This window comes from Papio anubis, chromosome 6 (assembly GCF_008728515.1).
Source record: "Papio anubis isolate 15944 chromosome 6, Panubis1.0, whole genome shotgun sequence".
In the NCBI taxonomy this organism is placed as follows: Eukaryota; Metazoa; Chordata; class Mammalia; order Primates; family Cercopithecidae; genus Papio; species Papio anubis.
The window spans coordinates 35272523-35292249 of NC_044981.1; the positions used below are offsets into that span (position 1 = coordinate 35272523).

The following is a 19727-nucleotide window of genomic DNA, read 5'->3' on the forward strand; positions in this document are numbered from 1 at the left end:
AAAATAAATGATTAAATGCATATCCATCAAAGGACTTGTATCTAAAATAGGTAAAGAACTCTCTCTCAAAACTCAACAGAAAAAATCCAAACAGAACTAGAAGACATGAACAGATACTCCACCAAAGAAGATATGTGGGTTGCAGAAAACACAGGAAAAGATATTCAATATCATTACCCATTAGGAAAATGAATGTCCATTTCCTAGTTTGTGTACTGTATTATTGTTATATAAGATGTCACCATTGGAAGAATCTGGGTAAAGGGCTCATGGGATTTTAGGTACTTTTTTCATGATTTTCTGTGAGTCTATTATTATCTCAAAATAAAAAGTTATCGGGCCAGGCTTAGTGGCTCACGCCTGTAATCCCAGCACTTTGGGAGGCCAAGACAGTGCAGGTGCAGATCACCTGAGGTCAGGAGTTCGAGAACAGCCTGGCCAACATGGTGAAACTCCGTCTCTACTAAAAACACAAAAATTAGCTGGGTGTGGTGATACATCCCTGTAATCCTAGCTACTTGGGAGGCTGAGGCAGGAGAATCACTTGAACCTGGGAGGTGGAGGTGGCAGTGAGCAGAGATTGTGCCACTGCACTCTAGCCTGGGTAACAGAGCGAGACCCTGTCTCAAAAAATATAATAAAATAAAATAAATAAAAAATAAAAATGAAATGAAAAGTGGATACACGAAATACAAGCCCAACTTTTAAATCATAGATTCAACAGGCAGAAAACAACCATGTTACAATTAGAAACTGTAAGAGTTTCTAAACATTCACTCCCATTTTCTGGGCCTGTCGTACTGAAAACCAGTGGTGAATCCCCGGCAGACCAGCACCGGGCCGTGGACCACACTTTGAGTGGCTATGGACCACCTGCTCAAAGACTAGAAGCAAATGCCAGAAGTGGAATTATTTTTTTTCCTCTTTGGCTTATTTTTTTATGACGGAGTTATACTGCTGTTCGAAATAAAACGATTTAAAATATACAGAAAGAATAATACAGAAGAAAATCTATTTTCCCCAAGTCTGGATTTATGGATAAAACACACCATCTACCCTGATGCTGTCTTCTCTTGCTCCCTCTCACCCTCACCTAACTTCACCTCCTCCATTCCTCTCTCTCCTCCACCTGCTTGCCTTAACCTCTCTCTTTTCCTAGTGGCAGGTCCCTGGCTCTGGTCCCACCACTTTGTCACTGCTCCAGATCCTCCCCGACCTATACTGGGGAAATCACCTTACCTTTCTGAGCGTCAGTTTCCTTATGCAGGTGACAGTGAGACCCACCTCGGAGAGCCATCCTGTGAGGAGTGGGTGAGGTCACTCAGGTGGGAGAAGCTCTGTGAGCCAGGTATACGTGTGCACACGCAGAGTGGACTCTGTCTGCACACCTGGGTCCCCACATGCGTTGGCTGGCTCTGGTCAGCCTCCCAGTCTTCATTCCCATCTCACCCTCCCGTCTCAGGCAAGCCAGGTGTCTCTGCCTCCACATAAATGCCCTTCCCAGGAGGCCTCCCCAGCTCACATCTTGGCACCACTTACACCTGTGCCCCTGTCCCTCAGAGTGGGGTGTGTCCTCCCTTCCTAGGAGCTCCCCCAGGCCAAGGCAGCTCCTCCCCAGGGGAAAGGCCAAGTCAGGTTGCTGTATTTGTTTTTCTTTGCTATAGCCTCAAGCTATGAAAACTTTTCCACCTGTGGGCAGAAGATATATAGTAACGAATACAGTAAGTTCTCACTTAAGTTGCTGAGAGATTCTTGGAAACTGCAACTTTAAGAGAAAACCAATTTTACCTTAGGCTAATTGATATAAATGAATAGAATTCCTGTGATATATTTCTGGTGACAAAAACATCACCAGACTTCTAAAGATCAAACACTTCTAATATTAAACACTGAAATGAATGTGAGCTATATATACATTTAAGAAAAACTAAGAAAAACAAGATAATTAGGCCAGGTGCACTGACTTAAGCCTATAATCCCAGCACTTTGGGAGGCCCAGGAGGGAAGATCAACTGAGGTCAGGAGTTCAAGACCGGCCTGGCCATCTTGGTGAAACCTCATCTCTACTAAAAATACAGAAGTTAGCTGGGTGTGGTGGCAGGCACCTGTAATCCCAGCTACTCAGGAGGCTGAGGCACAAGAATCACTAGAACCTGGGAGGTGGAGATTGCAGTGAGCTGAGATCGTGCCACTGCACTCCAGCCTGGGCGACAGAGCAAGACACCATCTCAAAAAAAAAAAAAAAAAAAAAAAGAAAGGAGAAAGAGAGAAAGAAAGAAAGACAGACAGAAAGGAAGGAAGGAAGGAAGGAAAGAGAAAGAAAGAAAGAAAGAGAAAGAAAGAAAGAGAAAGAAAGAAAGAAAGAAAAGAGGAAGAAAGAAAGGAAAGAGAAAGAAAGAAAGGCAGGTAAGGTAATTATTTACCCAATTATTCCAGTTCAGGGTCGTGGGTGGCTGGAGCCCATTCTGGCAGCTCAGGACACCAGGTGGGAACCTACACTGGACAGGTCACGGTGCTCACACACCCATACTCACTCGCACTGGGACCATGCAGACTCGCCAATGAGCCTAGCGTGCACAGCTTTGGGATGTGGGACAAAGCCCACGCAGATGTGGGAAGAATGCAAACACCACGCAGACAGTGGCCCCTGCAGGAATCGAATTTTTTTCTTACCAATGTCATGACGAAAAGACATGGAACGAAATGACGTTATTCAAGGACCTGCTGTATGTGAATACTGGCTCACTCAATGAGCACTTACTATGTTCCGGGGGTGATCACAGGCCCTACCCATGTACTAACTCATTTAATGCTCACAACCATCCTAGGAGGTAGGTTCTGTTCCCCAGTGTACAGATGTGGAAACAGGCCAGTGAACAGAGAAATCACCTGCCCCAGGCCACCCAGCCGGTAAGCCCCACACCCTCGTCCACAACACTGCCCATGGTTGCTGGTGGATTTCCTGCTCTTATTCACCCAGCTCAGCGCTTGGCACAGTGAGAAGCTCTGTGTTTGTTGAGTGAACGAATGCTGCCCATTGTCCTGCACCTGCAGAGCTGTTTTCCCTGCTATTGAAGGGGCATGACTGGAGGCAGAGGCCACAGAGGTGACCACACCAGGGCAACCTGTAGTACCAGCGCCTGGTTCCAGCCGGGGAGCATCTGAGAACTGTGTCCTTCCACTCCTGAGTCCAGCACTTCCCAGGTCAGGTCAGCACTTTAACTCCTTAGGAAGTCTGTGTTTATTTTATTTTATTCATTTTAATTTTTTAAAGTTTTTAGAAATAGAGAAAGGGTCTCACTTCGTTGCCCAGGCTGGTCTCGAAGTTCTGGGCTCAAGCCATCGCCCACCTCTACCTTCCAAAGTGCTGGGATTACAAGCCTGAGCCACCACACTCAGCCCTGTGTTTCTTTTTCTTTCTTTCCTTCCTCTCTCCTTCCTTCCCTCCTTCCTTCCTCCCTCTCTCCCTCCCTCCCTTCTTGTCTCCCTTTCTCTCTCTCTCTCTCCCCTTCCTTCCCTTCCTTCCCACCCTCCCTTTCTTCCTTTCTTTCTTTCTTTTTTTTGTTTTTGAGATAGAGTCTCACTCTGTTGCCCAGGCTGGAGTGCAGTGGTGAGATCTCGGCTCACTGCAACCTCCGCCTCCTGGATTCAAGCGATTCTCCTGCCTCAGCTTCCCGAGTAGCTGGGACTACAGGTGTGCGCCACTACGCCCAGCTAATTTTTGTATTTTTAGTAGACACAGGGTTTCACCATGTTGGTTGGCCAGGATGGTCTTGATCTCTTGACCTCGTGTCCTCCCCCAAAGTACTGGGATTACAGGTGTGAGCCACCGCACTCGGCCTTCTTTTCTTTCTCTCTCTCTCCTCTCTTCTCTCTTCTCTCTCTCTCTCTCCCTTTCTTTCTTTCTTCTCACTGGAGTCTTGCTCTGTCGCCCAGGCTGGAATGCAGTGGTGTGATCTCTGCAACCTCCGCCTCCCGGGTTCAAGTGATTCTCCTGCCTCAGCCTGCTGAGTAACTGGGCCCACAGGCACACACCACCACGCCTGGCTAATTTTTGTATTTTTTGTGAAGACGGGGTTTCTTCATGTTGGCCAGGCTTGTTTCCAATTCCTGACCTCAGGTGATCCGCCCACCTTGGCCTCCCAAAGTGCTAGGATTACAGGCATGAGCCACCGCGCCCGGCCACTAAGTCCTCTTATTTCTGTCTCAAGCCCAAGTTGTCAGGAACTCACTGAGTTCTCCCATCTATGGAGGAAAGAGATCCATCTCATGGTTCTGCCACCTGAACACCCTGGGACAGCTGCCCAGGGGTCTGGGCTGTAGTCTAATCTGGTCAGTCTTCTTTCCTCCACTCGGATTTTTCTCAAATAACGTCCCTTTCTTCCCAGACTAACTCATTTTCCTGAATTCTTCTGATTCTCTTCCACACCTTGTTCCCCTCTACCCCCTAAGTCTTTCTTCTCCCCTTTTCAGCTTCCCATTTATTTCCATATTCATTGTAAATACAGTTATTCGAAGTCTTTTCCAGATTGTTCTATTATCTCAAGTTTCGGGAACAGAAATTCTCCTATTGTGATGTATGCTGTCTGTCTGTTGCTCATGGTGACTCAGTTCCTGATGCGTTTGATACTTTCTGATTGTGAGCTAAAGTCGGATTTTTTTTTTTTTCTCATGGTGGCTCAAGTGGCCTGGGTTGTGAAGGCTCCCTCCAGACACGATTTTTCCTTTGTCACTGTACTCCAGGCCAATTTAAGAATTCCTGTTTTTGTGGTGATAGTCGTTACTGTGGTAAAATATAGAACATAAAATTTACCATCTTACCCATGTTTAAGTGTCCAGTTCAGTAGTATTAAGTATGAATATTCAAAGTGTTGTCACCATCACCACCATCCATCAACAGAACTTGTTCCTCTTCCGAAACCAAACCTCTACACCCACTAAACACTAACTCCCCATTCTCTCCTTCCTCCAGCCCCTGGCAATCACCATTCTATTTTCTGTCTCTATAAATTTGCCTACTCTAGGTACTGCATGTAAGTGGGATCATGTAAGATTTGTTCTTTCCTGTCTGGCTTAGTTCACTTAGCCTAATGTCTTCAAAGTTCATCCATGTTGTAATATGTGTCAGAATTTCCTTCCTTTTTAAGACAAAATAATAGTCCATTGTATATGTGATCGTACATTTTGTGTATACTACTCTATTCATTCATTCATTGATGAACATTTGGGTTGAGTCTCTGCTTTTTTTTTTTTTTTTTTTAGACGGAGTTTCGCTCTTGTTGCCCAGGCTGAAGTGCAATGGCATAATCTCGGCTCACCGCAACCTCCGCCTGCTGGGTTCAAGCGACTCTCCTGCCTCAGCCTCCCGAGTAGCTGGGATTACAGGCATGCGTCACCACGCCCAGCTAATTTTGTGTTTTTAGTAAATCCATGTTGGTCAGGCTGGTCTCGAACTCCCAACCTCAGGCGATCCACCCGCCTCGGGTTCCCAAAATGCTGGGATTACAGGCGTGAGCCACCGCGCCTGGTTGAGTCTTTTGGGTATATACCCAGAAGTGAAATTTCTACCTCATATAGTAATTCTGTGTTTAATTTTTTGAGACACCATCACACTGTCTTCCACAGTGGCTGCACCTTTTATATTCCCAGAAGCAATGTACGAGGGTTTCAATTTCTCCATATCCTTGTCAACACTTGCTATTTTCTGTTTTGTTTTGTTTCTTAATAATAGCCATCCTAATGAGTGTGAGGTGGTATTTCACTGTGGTTTGATTTGCATTTCCCTAATGGTAAGTGATGTTGATCATCTTTTCATGTGCTAATTGGCCACTTGTATATCTTCTTTGGAGAAATGTCTTTCAACAATGAATAACTGCATGAATAATTGAAAAAGTAAACAGTGAATTTTCAAGTCCTTTGCCTATTTAATCAATTTTTTTTTTTTCTTGAGACAGGCTCTCCCGCTATTGCCCAGGATGGAGTGCAGTGGTGGGATCTCGGCTCTCTGCAGACTTGACCTCCTGGGCCAAAGCAATTTTCCCACCTCAGCCTCCCTAGTAGCTGGGACTACAGGTGCATGCCACCATGCCCAGCTGATTTTTGTATTTTTTGTAGAGATGAGGTTTCACCTTGTTGCCCAGGCTGATCTTGAACTCCTGGTCTCAAGCGATCGGCCCGCCTCAGCCTCCCAAACTGCTGGGATTACAAAGTGCTGAGCCACTGAATCAACTTCAAATTGTTTTTGTTGTTGTTGTTTTAAAATATATTTTATATTTCAAAAATATATCCTATATATTGGCCAGGTGTGGTGGTTCATGCCTATAATCCCAGCACTTTGGGAGGCCGAGGCGGGCAGATCACTTGAGGTCAGGAGTTCAAGACCAGCCTTGCCAACATGGCAAAACCCTGTCTCTACTAAAAATACAAAACTTAGCCAGGTGTGGTGGCGCACATCTGCAGTTTCAGCTACTTGGAAGGCTGAGGTGGGAGAACCACTTGAACCCGGGAGACAGAGGTTGCAGTAGCCAAGATCGCGTGACTGCACTCCAACCTGGGTGACAGAGCGAGACCCTGTCTCAAAAACAACAACAACAAAAAAAATATATGTCCTAGATATTAATCCCTTATCAGATACATGATTTGCAAATATTTTTTCCCATTTCTTGGGAAATTGTGTCCTTTTTTTTTTTTTTTTTTTTGAGACTCTGTCATCCAGGCTGGAATGCAGTGGCTGGATCTCGGCTCACTGCAACCTCTGCCTCCCAGGTTCAAGCAATTCTCCTGCCTCAGCCTCCCGAGTAGCTGGGCTTACAGGCGCCCGCCACCACACCCAGCTAATTTTTGTATACTTAGTAGAGATGGGGTTTCACCATGTTGGCCCAGCTGGTCTCGAACTCTTGACCTCAAGTGATTCACCCACCTTGGCCTCTCGAAGTGCTGGGATTACAGGCGTGAGCCACCATGCTCGGCCCCCGAAAGTTCTTAATTTTAATGAAGTCCAGTTTATTTTTTGTTTTGTTGCCTATACTTTTGGTGTCATATCCAAGAAATCCTTGCCACCTCCAATGCCAGGAAGTCCCTCTTATATTTTCTTCTAAGAGTTTTGTAGTTTTAGCTTTTATGTTTCTGTCTTTAATCCATTTTGGAGTTAATTTTTTAATATACTTAAGGTAAAGATTCTACTTCATTATTTTGCATGTGGAAGTCCAGTTTTCTAAGTCTTCTTGAAAAGACTTGCCTTTCCCTCACTGAATGGTCTTGGGACCCTTGTCTAAAATCATTTGACCATATGTGTAAGAGTTTATTTCTGGGCTATTCTATTCCATTAGTCTAAATGTCTGTCTTTATACTAATACCACACTATTTTAATTATTGTAGATTTGTGGTTACATATTAAAATCAGAAACTGTAAGACTTCCAATTTTGTTCTTTTTCAAGATTGTTTTGACTATTTGGGGTCCTTTGAGATTCCATATAAATTTTAGGATGGATTTTTCTGTTTCTATAAAAATATTATGATTTGCATTTCAATAGGGATTGCATTGAATCTGTAGATTGCATCAGGCAACACTGACACCTTAGCAATATGAAGTCTTCTAATCCATGAATATAGGATGTCTTTCCATTTATTTGTGTCTTCTTTCACTTTGGCAACATTTTGTGATTTTCAGTGTACAAGTCTTTTGCTTCCTTGCTTAAGTTTATTGCTAAGGGCCAGGCGCAGTGGCTTACACCTGTAATCCCAGCACTTTGGGAGGCCGAGGCAGATGGATCACGAGGTCAAGAGATCAAGACCATCTGGCCAACATGGTGAAACCCCGTCTCTACTAAAAATACAAAAATTAGCTGGGCATATTGGCAGGCACCTGTAGTCCCAGCTACTCAGGAGGCTGAAGCAGGAGAATCACCCGAACCCAGAAGGTGGAGGTTGCAGTGAGCCGAGATTGCGCCACTGCACTCCAGCCTGGGCAACACAGCCAGAGCCCGTCTCAAAAAAAAAAAAAGTTTATTGGTAATACTTTTATTCTTTTTCATTGCTTTTATAAATGAAATTGTTTTCTTAGTTTCCTTTTTGGATTTTTCATTATTAGTGTATAGAAACAACTAATTTCTATGTGTTAATTTTGTATCCTGCAACTTTGCTGACTTTATTAATTCTAATAAGTGTGTGTGTGTGTTTGTGTGTGTGTGTGTAATCCATCTTGGTTTTATTTTTACTTTTACTTGGAGACTCAGGCAGGGACAGGTTTTCTTGTCATCTTCCAAAGCCAGTGGGTAGGCTTTTTCTAGGTCCCTATTCATTGAGGAAGCAGGCTTCAAGGATCCCAGCTGTCTTCAAGAGTACTGGTTTCAGCTTCCTGCTTCATGAAGGCCAAGGCCTAGGTCATGGCCCCTGCAAGGTCAAGGTCATTATAATGCCAGCACCTGGCTGCTAAGCCTATTTCCCTTCCAGTACCCTCCCCTCAGAGCTCCTGGTGCATCAGCTCGTTCAACCTCCTGCTTTTCTGCTCTCTCTTGATTTAAGAAACAGACACATTATATTTCTACGTATTCAGAGCACAGGAGTCCCAGCATCCCACTTCCAAATGAGCATGTCAAGCACCTGCATTCAGAGAGGACACCTGGAAGCCAAAATTTTGCCATAGTGAAAGGCCTTATTCCCGAATACAGGTAGAGTGGGGAAGACCTTGGCCCCTTCCCACACAGGCAAGAGTGTTGCCTCCCCATGGGGCTGGTAGCCTGCTAAGGCCCAAGCCACATGGGTGGGTTGTCTACTGTTACTGAGGGCCTACTCTGTGCCATATACCATACTAGGTGCTTTACATACATTATATGTCATTGAATCTTCCCTCCAGTCCTATGAGGTAGGTACTATTATTGTCGCTGATTCACTTGAGAAAGCTGCCAAAACACAGATAACAAGGGGCAGAACCAGGATTCTGATTCAGGTTGGCTCAGCCTTTTATCAAATACATGTGGTCTTCCTCTGTCCTTTCAAAAGCCTATAGCTTCCTCATCTTGTCCACTCCTCTGCGGGTAGGGTCTGTGGTTTCCTTTCTCTTATCTATCCTCAACACACAGTGGGTGTGACCTGGGTGCAACCAGTCACAGCTCTGCAGAGGTTACTATGATTTTGCCCCTGAAGGATCTGTCCACAACTTAGGAACTCTAACAGCTTTTGGCCTGAGCCCCCGTTACCGAGAGAAAGGAGCTTTTTGCCAAGGACTCCAAGGGGAGTGCACTTGATGCTGGTCGGGACCCAAGGCACCCAGCCCTCCCTGAGACATTGTGTGAGTCGGGCTGGGCCTCAGACACAGCCCCCACTGCCCCACCCCAGCCAGGGTGGTGCTTGTGTGGGAAGGACTTTAAATCCAGCTGCCAGACCCCTGCACGGGAGAAGAAGAGACGGCTGGCCACCATGCACGGCTCCTGCAGTTTCCTGATGCTTCTGCTGCCGCTGCTGCTACTGCTGGTGGCCACCACAGGCCCCGCTGGAGCCCTCACAGATGAGGAGAAACGTCTGATGCTGGAGCTGCACAACCTCTACCGGGCCCAGGTATCCCCACCGGCCTCAGACATGCTGCACATGGTAAGTGTGGTCACGGCGCTTGCTGGCTGGGATAGAAGGGGTGCTGGCCAGGGTCTGTCACCAGGCCCTCTTACCCTGCTCCACATGCTGAAGCTATTTCAGAATTCTTCTCCTTTCTCTGGTCAGTGACAGAGTCCCTGAGTCCCTGACATTATGTTACATTACTTTTAATGGCAAAAACCACAATTACTTTTGCACCCGCCTAATAAAATTCACAGGCCCCTATAAGCAACCTCATAATACAGATGAGGAAAGTGAGACTCAGAGGGACTTGCTGGGGTCACACAGCTGGTAGAGCCAGACCCAAAACCCTGGCTTCCCACTCCAATGACCTTTCCCCAGCACTTCCTCAAATGCATGTGCCCTCGGTGGGGGAACCCGGGAAGTTCTTAACACCTTTGTGAAAACGGTCTTTCATATGCCTGCCAAGAAGAGGACAAGAGGAAGCAGGGCAGCAGGATGGGCATGGGCACCTGGGGTAGGATGCAGGTGCTAAGGAGGTAGGTGACAGCAGGATCCAGAAGCAGAGAGGGCTCTGGATCACACAGTCCGAATTCTGTCTTGGTCGCCTACAAAACCTGTGTGATTCGAGGCAAGTCCTTTAACCTTGCTGATCCCAAGTCTCATCTGTAAAAGTCTGTCAGAATTAGAGCTACATATATACCAGTGTGGACTGAATCTCACAGATATCATACTGAATGGGGAGGAAATAAAATCTCTAAAAAATACACAGTAGGGTCTCTTTACATGAAGTCTGAAGACATGTAAAAATACTATTTATGTCCGGTGAAACACGCAGATGTAGTAAACATACATGTACATGCACACAGGAGACAGAGCCAGATTTAGGGCTGGTTACTTCTCTTAGGAAGAGCTATTTATGGCAGGGTGAGAGGCGGGCTGTCTATATGCAGGATTAAAGGAGATAAAGTGAGAAATTCACCGCCTTCCTGCCCTCCCTGAGGGCTGAACTAGCCTGTCCCCTCCACCCACCCTCAGATGGCTGGGGAGGTTGCTGGGCAGTGTTTAGGGATCAGGGACCCCTGGAGCTGGTGCCTGAGAGAACAGATGCACCTTGGGGAACACAATAGTGAGCCTGGGGCCGAAACCTAAGTTCTAACCTCAGCCCCATGTGATCTGACTGAATTAACTCTGGGTGGACCCCTTTCCCTTCAAAGGCCTCTGTTTCCGGATGGAAACATGGGGCTGGCGATCCCTGCCCTGGGCGTCAGACAGGATGACATGTGAGAAAGATCTAGGAAGAGCTCTGCACACACACCCAGCACTGCCGTTCACAGCTGTGCCAGCCTGGGCATCCAGGAAAGGTAGACAACAAACCAGGAGTCGCAGACGCAGCTCTGTCAACAGCGCGCTGATTGAGGCCTGTGACTCATGGTTGGGCTTCAGTTTCCCCACCTGTAGATCCCTGATGCCTACAGTCTTGCTGGCTGAGATGGGGGCCACACAGGCTGGGAGCCGCTTCTCAGACAGAGGTGCACCTTGGAGCGGGCCAACATTCTGGGAGGCAGTTGGGATACTGAGGGGATATGCTGCTGCCTAATGGGGAGTGTTTTGAGGAGGAGGAGATGAGGCTGGGGCTGGGATGCCAGGAAACATTCAGGACAAGACTCAGGTTCAACCTCAGTAGTGGCGAGGGCAGGGACTCTGCAGCCAAATGGCCTGAGTTCAAATCTTGCCTTTGTTACTTATTAGCTTTGTGACCTTGGCCAAGTTAAACTCTCGGTGCCTCGGTCTCCTCATCTGTAAAATGGGGATAACAGTGGAATAATTCCCTTGTAGCTATGGTAGTTGTAGGGTTAAATGAGTGAATATGTGTAAAGCACTCAGAAGAATGCCTGGCACACAGTAAGTGCTCAATAAGTGTCTGATTAACACAAAAGAGGGAATGGATCCAGGGTGAGCCAGGTGGGGGTTATCATGAACGCTTCCCTCTCAGCCTCCAGGTCTAATCAGTACCAGTTTTGGCCCCCTGAAGGTTCAATTGTCCTTGAAATCTAACCCTTCCCCCACTCCCTTCTCTTTTTGGCACAACCCTGGTTCAGGGTTCTTTCATTCTTGAACCCAAGGACTCCTAGGATAGCTCCTACCTGTTCCCCAGCTTCTGGCCTCTGCTGTCAGAATGAATAATCCAACACATGGGCCTGACCCTGCTCAAAATCCTTCAGTGGCTCCCGCAGCTCCCTACTGCCTCAGGATAAAGCTCCGGCTCCTGAGAAGGCTCTGTGTGTTCTGGCCCCTGCCTATTGCTCCATCCTCCTCTCCCGCTTGCCCTTTATTCTTCTGTAACCTGAACAGCTTGTCTTTTCCCAGCCAAAATGTTTCCCAGCTTCATGCCTTTGCTGATGTGTGCCTTCTGATTAGGACGCCTCTCCCCCCAGCTGGCTAATGCCTCATCTTTTAACACTTAGCTTGGTGTCTCCCTCTCCACCTTTGGCTGGGCTAGATGGCCCTCTTTGGTGCCCCTATAGTACTTGTTGCACATCTGTCATTTACCATGTGGTGGCCCAAATGATTTTTCTGTCAATGGAAGCTTGGGCTTCTTGGTTCCTGCTGTTGTCCCAGGGCTGACACAATGCCCAGGACTGTTGAATGAATGAATGAACGAGTGAATGAATGAATGAATGAATGGGCTTGCTTCTAGATGGTGACCATGTGGCCAATGTGGGTGGATGCTGAGAGTCTTACAACTCCACAGGGGGCTCTGGATGACTGACTGAGAATCCTTAAGACCAAACCAATGACGCCAATGGTGGGGCTCCAGGTATTTTGTCAGAATGGAAATTACAGGCAGACTCTGTAGGGGGAGACTGCTTTAAGCAGGGCCCTGTCTCAGTCATCAATAGTTGACAAGTATCTGTTGAGCACCTACTATGTGCTAGTACTGCACCAGACACTGGAGATCCATCCATACCTTATCCTGACGGCACTTACAGTCCAGCCTGGCACCTCACAGGTCATCTCAGACACCCTGACCCTGGTCGCCAGCACCCTGCCCCTTTCCCACTCCCAATCTCCCACTGTTGCCAGAGTTGAGAGAATCTCAGGGACCAGTGATTCAGGACAAAAATGTCCAGAGAGGGAAAGATACTCACCCAAGGTCACAGCTGTGGAGCCATCCCAGCCAGGTGCACCCATCCCCATGCCAGGCAGCGGCTCCTGAAAGCCTTGAGCGGGTGGGGAGTGGGTGTGGCCACACAGCCACCTCCCCTCAGGGTCACCCAAGCTCTTGGCGCTTTATGGGCTGTCTGGCTCCCACAGCTGGCTGGGCCCCCATAGGGTGGAGCAAAAGCTGCCTCCAGGCCATGGATTTCCAGGAGAAGCCAAGGACAGCATTTAATGGGATCCAGGCTTCCCCTCCTCAATCCTTTGGGTTGGATGCCTTGTTAATCCCTCTTCCCACCCACACTCGGCCTGCCTCTCAGCCAGGGACACAATCTCAAAGGCCCTGAACCTAAAATTTCCCCTTCCACCATCTCACCTGAGGTCCCCACTGGAGAACACTGTCACTGGGGTTGACGGTGGGTTACCAAGGCTCTGAAAGTAGGCCCCTTGGTGAGAGGCCTGTGACATTCAGTGTCACCTACAGACACTTAATTTTCTTGGAGAAAGGGGGTTGCCATTGACAAGGGTTGGGAGCAGTTAGGAACAGCACTGGGGAGGGAGCCTGCAGAGGGTAAAGGCATGGGGGCTGGGTGTCCCAAGGGGAGGGTGGGGGCTTAGAGGGAGAGGAAGGTGCCAGCCCTCAAGTCAGGTTCCTGGTTGAGTGGGGGTGAAATGGGCTGAATAAACAACCCAGCCCCTCAACATGGATCTCACCAGACATCCTGTGCTCTTCAGAGAAGTTCAAGGAGGCCTGGGAGGTAGGCAGGGGCATGTGTGGCCACTTTTTTCACATGAGGCTTTTTATGTGACACTGTCACCAACACCACCTCATCCACTCTTCTCAGCCCTCTGAGGGTGCAGAAAGGTTAGACAATCCATGCAGTCACACAGCTGGTGAACGGTCCAGCTCCACGGCCTGGGGTGGCGTCCTCCACCTCCCCACAGAAGCCCACCCAGAGCAGAGACCTGTTCCAGGCCATGCCCAAGAGTCACCCCGCTAAGGAGGTGCCGGAAGGATTTCCCCACGACTTCCTCGACCTTTTGCTTGGTCCCCACAGCATCTGTGGGCATCCTCACCTCCCTTCTCTCACCTGCCCTGCAGAGATGGGACGAGGAGCTGGCCGCCTTCGCCAAGGCCTACGCACGGCAGTGCGTGTGGGGCCACAACAAGGACCGCGGGCGGCGCGGCGAGAATCTGTTCGCCATCACCGACGAGGGCCTGGACGTGCCGCTGGCCATGGAGGAGTGGCACCACGAGCGCGAGCACTACAACCTCAGCGCCGCCACCTGCAGCCCGGGCCAGATGTGCGGCCACTACACGCAGGTGTGGGCCCGGCGGGCGGGGCAGGGCGGAGCCTCGCGGCGTGGGGGTGGGGCCACGTGCTCCGTGGGCGGGGCCACCCCTGCCTTCACCCTTCCTAAGCGTCCTCGCTACGAGAGGCGGGCCTCACTCCAAGTCCCCTCAGATACTTTGCAAATCTTGTCCTCTCACTACAGCTAATACGCTGTCTAAGCCTCTGACGGAGTCGGCTTCTCTACAGTCTTTTGAAAACCTAGGCCGCTAGGCCAGGCGCGGTAGCTCACGCTTGTAATCCCAGCAATTTGGGAGGCCGAGCTGGGAGGATCGCTTGAGGCCAGGAGTTGGAGACCAGCCTGGGCAACATGGCGAGATCCCTGTCCCTACAAAAAAATACAAAAAACTTTGCTGGGCGCGGTGGCACGCACCAGCTACTCTGGAGGCTGAGGTGGAAGGATCACTTCAGCCCGGGAGACTGAGGCTGCAGTGAGTCGTGATCGCGCCCCTACACTCCAGCCAGGGCAACAGAGGGAGGCCCTGTCTCAAAAAAAATAAAATAAATAAAAAGGGGTGGGGGCGGTGGGACATGTTAGGTGTCACAGAGCCAGTTTTATGGATCGTGGTTATTGACCTAGGCTATACTGTACGGTGCTCCAAGTGGTCCTGCCCCTCTTCCCCCAGATAGTGCAGGGCTGTTTGCCCCAGCAGCAGATAGTCCCTTAACTTCTCTCTGTGGCTCCTTCGCATTTATTATGGTGTCTAATTTGCTACTTGTCATCTGCCAGGGACTAATAAAGCAAATAGACAATTTTGTCTAGTTTTTCTTTTGCATTTAACAATTATGCGTAATGATGAACAGCAAATTGTGGCTGAATGAAGGCTTCAGGGAGATTTCTGATAGAATTTCCTGCTCCCCAGTCACACTTTGCTCCTGTCTGGATTCTCACTGCATTTTGAAAGTTTGGACTTGCAGATATGTGTGTTGTGTGTGTGTGTGTGTGTGTGTGTGTGTAGGTGAATTAACATTAGTGTAACTGAATTATTTTTTCTCCTTCCAGTGCTTATGTGTTGTACAAATAGTAACATGACAAACAATTAAAAGAAAAGAAACCAACCATCTTCCCACCCACATTCACCAATTCCATTTCTTTTTTATGGTATTTTTAGTCTTCATCTTTTTTTTTTTTGTTTAGTCTTCATCTTTAGGGAGGAAATCCCAGCAGCACCCACCCAGGTCAGAAAGTTGTGAGGGCCCAGCACCCTTCCTGGCCCTTTCCCTCTGGATCCTGCCACCCCTCCCTCTCCCTCCACCCTCACCCACTTGCTTGTGCAGGGATTGTTATCAGGACCCAGCAGGGAGTAAGTCAGCACAGCTCCACCCCAGCTTTCTCTGGGGCTGAGGGTGAATGTACTCTGGAGTTGTTCGTGCCCAGAAGGTGTTCAACACCGGGGAGACCTTCAGCTGATTTCAGCAGAGATTCCTGGGCAGATTGGGCCTAGAACCAGCAAGGAAAGGCTGCTGGTCTCACCCCATGGCAGCACACAAATGTTGTTGGATTTTTTGTTTGATAAAGACAGAAGTCATTCTAGCAGCTAAGAGACCCACACTGAGAAACAACCAGAACAGGTCCTGCTCACCTGTGATTTGGGGGAAGTTCCACTTTCAAAATGGCTCCTCCTGCTCCCCATCTTGGACTTTCCTTGTTGCTGAGATCTAAAATTCTACCATTTGAGATTCTTTCCTTTGCATATACCCTTCATTTAAAATGCAAGGGCCTCTAGGAAGAGCCCACAGAAAAAATTAATGAGGGTGTATCACAGTCCTGGAGCTGAGGGAAGGTTTTGAGAGGAAAAGAGGACTGGCAAAGTGGTATGTGTGGTTAGCAGAGGAGAGTAGACCGTTAGGGACAAACTCCCCCATCCCTCCCCCTGATCAGAGTTTTGTCCTGAACCTGCATGGCTTTGGGAACGTGAACGTCACAGGCTATAGGGTGCCTCTTCTCCCCACCCCTGTAAGGAGGGTGTAGTGGGATGCCAGGAAGGCACCATGCCACCTCGCATGGGGCTGAGCTGCTAGATTTGCCCTCCTTCAGGTGGTTTGGGCCAAGACAGAGAGGATCGGCTGCGGTTCCCACTTCTGTGAGAAGCTCCAGGGTGTTGAGGAAACCAACATCGAATTACTGGTGTGCAACTATGAGCCCCCGTGAGTGCTGGGGGGAACCCTGGAGATGGAGAGGGGGAAGGCACAGGCAGAGCCAAGGGGAGGGCAGAGTTGGCCACAGCCTGAGGGAGTGGGAGAAGAGGGGTCAGTCTGCAGCTATACCATCCAGGGAGCTGTGAAGGCTCCGATGGTGGTCTGCTCTCATCGGCCAGAGAGGGCCAGGAGGAGCCCAAGATCGCCTAGCAAGTCAGTGGCTGGCAGTCAGGAGACCCAAGGGCACGTCCAGAGTAGATGTGTGTATAGGAGTTGGGGAGAGGGTTGGGAGAGGTCGACCCCCTCCCCTCAGCATCCTCCTGACCTCCTGTAGGGGGAACGTGAAGGGGAAACGGCCCTACCAGGAGGGGACTCCGTGCTCCCAATGTCCCTCTGGCTATCGCTGCAAGAACTCCCTCTGTGGTGAGTCCACGGGTGGATGGGTAGCGGCGGGGAGTGTGGAAGGGATGCGATGCAGACTGGATGGTCTAAGAGCCTCCCTGGACTGAGCGGGACGTGGGCAGGGGAGGTGCCGGGCGGGATGCGACCACCGGGGGTCCCTGGCGGCTCCCTTAGCCCTCCACACGCAGCCACTTTGGCGCCCTGTCGTTCCAAGTGGCCGGATTTCAACCCTTCAAAGGGAGGATGTTAGAAAGTCTGGCGGCTTCGGGGGGCCCGCGTGAGGTGGACGTGGCCAATCGTTAGGGTCTTGAGGAGCGGGCGGGGCCAGGCCGGGGGGCATGGTCAGGTAACTGGCTTCAAGAGGGCGGGGCCGGCCTTGCCGGAGCCGTGTGAGGGACCGGGATCCCGCTGGAGAAGTGCCCTGAAAAAGGGCAAGTACGAATGTAGAGAGACTTGGACCAGGAGGTGGAGAGAGGAGCAACTGTGTCAATCACCAGAAGTAGCGTTTCTTTTCTTTTCTTTTCTATTTTTTTTTTCTTTTTGACAGAGTTTTGCTCTTGTTGCCCAGACTGGAGTGCAATGGCTCGATCTCTGCTCACCTGCAACCTCTGCCTCCCGGCTTCAAGCAATTCTCCTGCCTCAGCCTCCCAAGTAGCTGGGATTACAGGCGCCCGCCACCACACCCGGCTAATTTTGTACTTTTAGCAGAGATGGGGTTTCTCCATATTGGTCAGGCTGGTCTCAAACTCCTGACCTCAGGTGATCCGCCTGCCTCAGCCTCCCAAAGTACTGGGATTACAGGCGTGAGCCACCGCGCCCGGCTTGTAACTTTTATTTTCAATGAGGGGCATATCCGCTGGAGAAGTGTGTGTGTTTGTGTGTCCTAGTAGGACATTTGATCGGGTCGCTTGGTTTGCGGTGCGGTGAGAGATGTGAGGTCCTGCTTGCAGCACTCAGGCCAGTTCTCCTCTGTCTTATCAGAACCCACCGGAAGCCCGGAAGACGCCCAGGATTTGCCTTACCTGATAACTGAGGCCCCATCCTTCCTGGCAACTGAAGCCTCAGACTCTAGGAAAATGGGTACTCCTTCCCTAGCAACGGGGATTCCGGCTTTCTTGGTAACAGAGGTCTCAGGTTCCCTGGCAACCAAGGCTCTGCCTGCTGTGGAAACCCAGGCCCCAACTTCCTTAGCAACAAAAGACCCGCCCTCCATGGCAACAGAGGCTCCACCTTCTGTAACAACTGAGGTGCCTTCCATTTTGGCAGCCCACAGCCTGCCCTCCTTGGATGAGAAGCCAGTTACCTTCCCGGAATCGACCCATGTTCCTATCCCAAAATCAGCAGACAAAGTGACAGACAAAACAAAAGTGCCCTTCAGGAGCCCAGAGAACTCTCTGGACCCCAAGATGTCCCTGACAGGGGCAAGGGAGCTCCTACCCCATGCCCAGGAGGAGGCTGAGGCTGAGGCTGAGGCTGAGGGAGAGGCTGAGGCTGAGTTGCCTCCTTCCAGTGAGGTCTTGGCCTCAGTTTTTCCAGCCCAGGACAAGCCAGGTGAGCTGCAGGCCACACTGGACCACACGGGGCACACATCCTCCAAGTCCCTGCCCAATTTCCCCAATACCTCTGCCACCGCTAATGCCACGGGTGGGCGTGCCCTGGCTCTGCAGTCGTCCTTGCCAGGTAAGGCCCGTGGCATCAGTCCCACTCCCCTCCTGGCTCTGGAATGGCAGTGTCCTGCCCCAGCTGTAGGTGGTATGAGCACGGTGGGGCATGCGCCCTGTGAGTAGGAGCTTCCGCCCTGGCTGCTGCCCCACCTCCTTGCATGGTGGGGTGGGTGGGACGGCAGGCACAGCCGTCTCTAGGCTGAGGCAAAGCCTCTTTCTTCCCACAGGTGCAGAGGGCCCTGACAAGCCTAGCGTCGTGTCAGGGCTGAACCCAGGCCCTGGTCATGTGTGGGGCCCTCTCCTGGGGCTACTGCTCCTGCTTCCCCTGATGTTGGCTGGAATCTTCTGAAGGGGATACCACTCAAAGGCAAGGCCTGGTGCGGGGGGCCCTGGCCTCATGTCCACCTAGATTGTCTTCCTCCAAGTAAGTGGCCACAGCTTCCTGGGCAGGTCCTGCTCTGTGGCCCAGCAGCCCCCCTTCACCCCAACTTCTGGCCAGATTCCAGGCTAGCACTCTTATCCTCCTGGGAGGCGTCTACAGGGGCAGCCCCTGGCACTGCCCCAGGAGTGCCTTGGATCTGGGTAGGCCCATCCCTCAGCTGGCTGCAGACTGTTCTGAGTGGTATTCACACGTGCCCACTCTCAGGTTGTCCTGTGGCTATTAGCTTCTCTCCTAGACAGAGGATCTCAGGCTTCCCAGGAACCCCTGGGCCCCTTCCAGTCCCCTGGCCTCTTCCTTGAGCCATCTGAGTCCAGGACTGTTCCCCAGAAGTGCCTCTTGCCTTCTCAGGGTGAAGAGGTCAGCTGTCCTCCTGTCATCTTCCCCACCCTGTCCCCAGCCCCTAAACAAGATGCTTCTTGGTGAAGGCCCTCTGGAAGGGAAAGGCTACGGGGCATGTGCCTCATCACACCATCCTGGAGGCACAAGGCCTGGCTGACTGCGAGCGCACGGGGCCGCCTGAGGACTGCACACCGGGCCCACACCTCTCCTGCCCCTCCCTCCTGAGTCCTGGGGGTGGGAGGATTTGAGGGAGCTCACTGCCTACCTGGCCTGGGGCTGTCTTGCCCACACGGTATGGTATGAGTGCTCTCCCTGAGTGCCTGTGTAGCTGGGGACGGGGATTGCAAGGGGCAGATGAAGGACAAGCCCCACTGGAGTGGGGTTCTGTGGGTGGGGAGGCAGGGACAAGGGAAGGAAAGCAACTCCTGACTCTCCAATAAAAACCTGTCCAACCTGTGGCAACTGTTCCTTCTCTTTCACATCCCCCTCCTCTAAAACACTCCATTTAGTGTCTCCTCTTTGGGACGCACCCTTCTTTTCCTTCCTATAACTCTCCCCTCCCCCTAATCACAGGCGGCCGCCAGGAAGGGGAAGAGCCAAAGGAAGGCCAAGGGTGCTGGACTGACTCTCCCAGCTTCAGGAGTCACCAGCGGGGCCTAGACGGGTTTGGAGCCCGG

At 50.4% G+C, this 19727-nt stretch overlaps 1 protein-coding gene across 4 annotated transcripts; it reads left to right on the plus strand.

Annotated features, from left to right (window-relative positions):
- The first annotated feature begins 9035 nt into the window (after positions 1–9035).
- On the plus strand, positions 9036–19509 carry PI16 (peptidase inhibitor 16). 4 transcript variants are annotated; one of them, XM_009205034.2, is made up of 7 exons: positions 9036–9589; positions 13815–14036; positions 16103–16212; positions 16538–16626; positions 17587–18285; positions 18497–18636; positions 19060–19509. In XM_009205034.2, exons 1-6 carry the CDS (start codon positions 9419–9421, stop codon positions 18616–18618), a joined length of 1413 nt encoding a protein of 470 aa, XP_009203298.2. In that variant the 5' UTR covers positions 9036–9418; the 3' UTR covers positions 18619–18636; positions 19060–19509. The 4 variants fall into 4 exon arrangements, with proteins under 4 accessions (XP_009203298.2, XP_009203299.2, XP_009203300.2 ...); XM_009205035.2 differs by having other exon boundaries at positions 17587–18156; XM_009205036.2 differs by having other exon boundaries at positions 17587–17685.
- Positions 19510–19727: the final 218 nt, after the last annotated feature.

What these genes read in the sequence shown, in the direction of transcription:
- PI16 (XM_009205034.2), top strand. Translation starts at nt 9,419, where the DNA reads ATGCACGGCTCCTGCAGTTTCCTGATGCTTCTGCTGCCGCTGCTGCTA. An exon ending in TGTGCGGCCACTACACGCAG is followed by an intron (nt 14,037 to 16,102) that starts GTGTGGGCCCGG and finishes GCCCTCCTTCAG; the next exon opens with GTGGTTTGGGCCAAGACAGA. An exon ending in TCTGCAGTCGTCCTTGCCAG is followed by an intron (nt 18,286 to 18,496) that starts GTAAGGCCCGTG and finishes TTCTTCCCACAG; the next exon opens with GTGCAGAGGGCCCTGACAAG.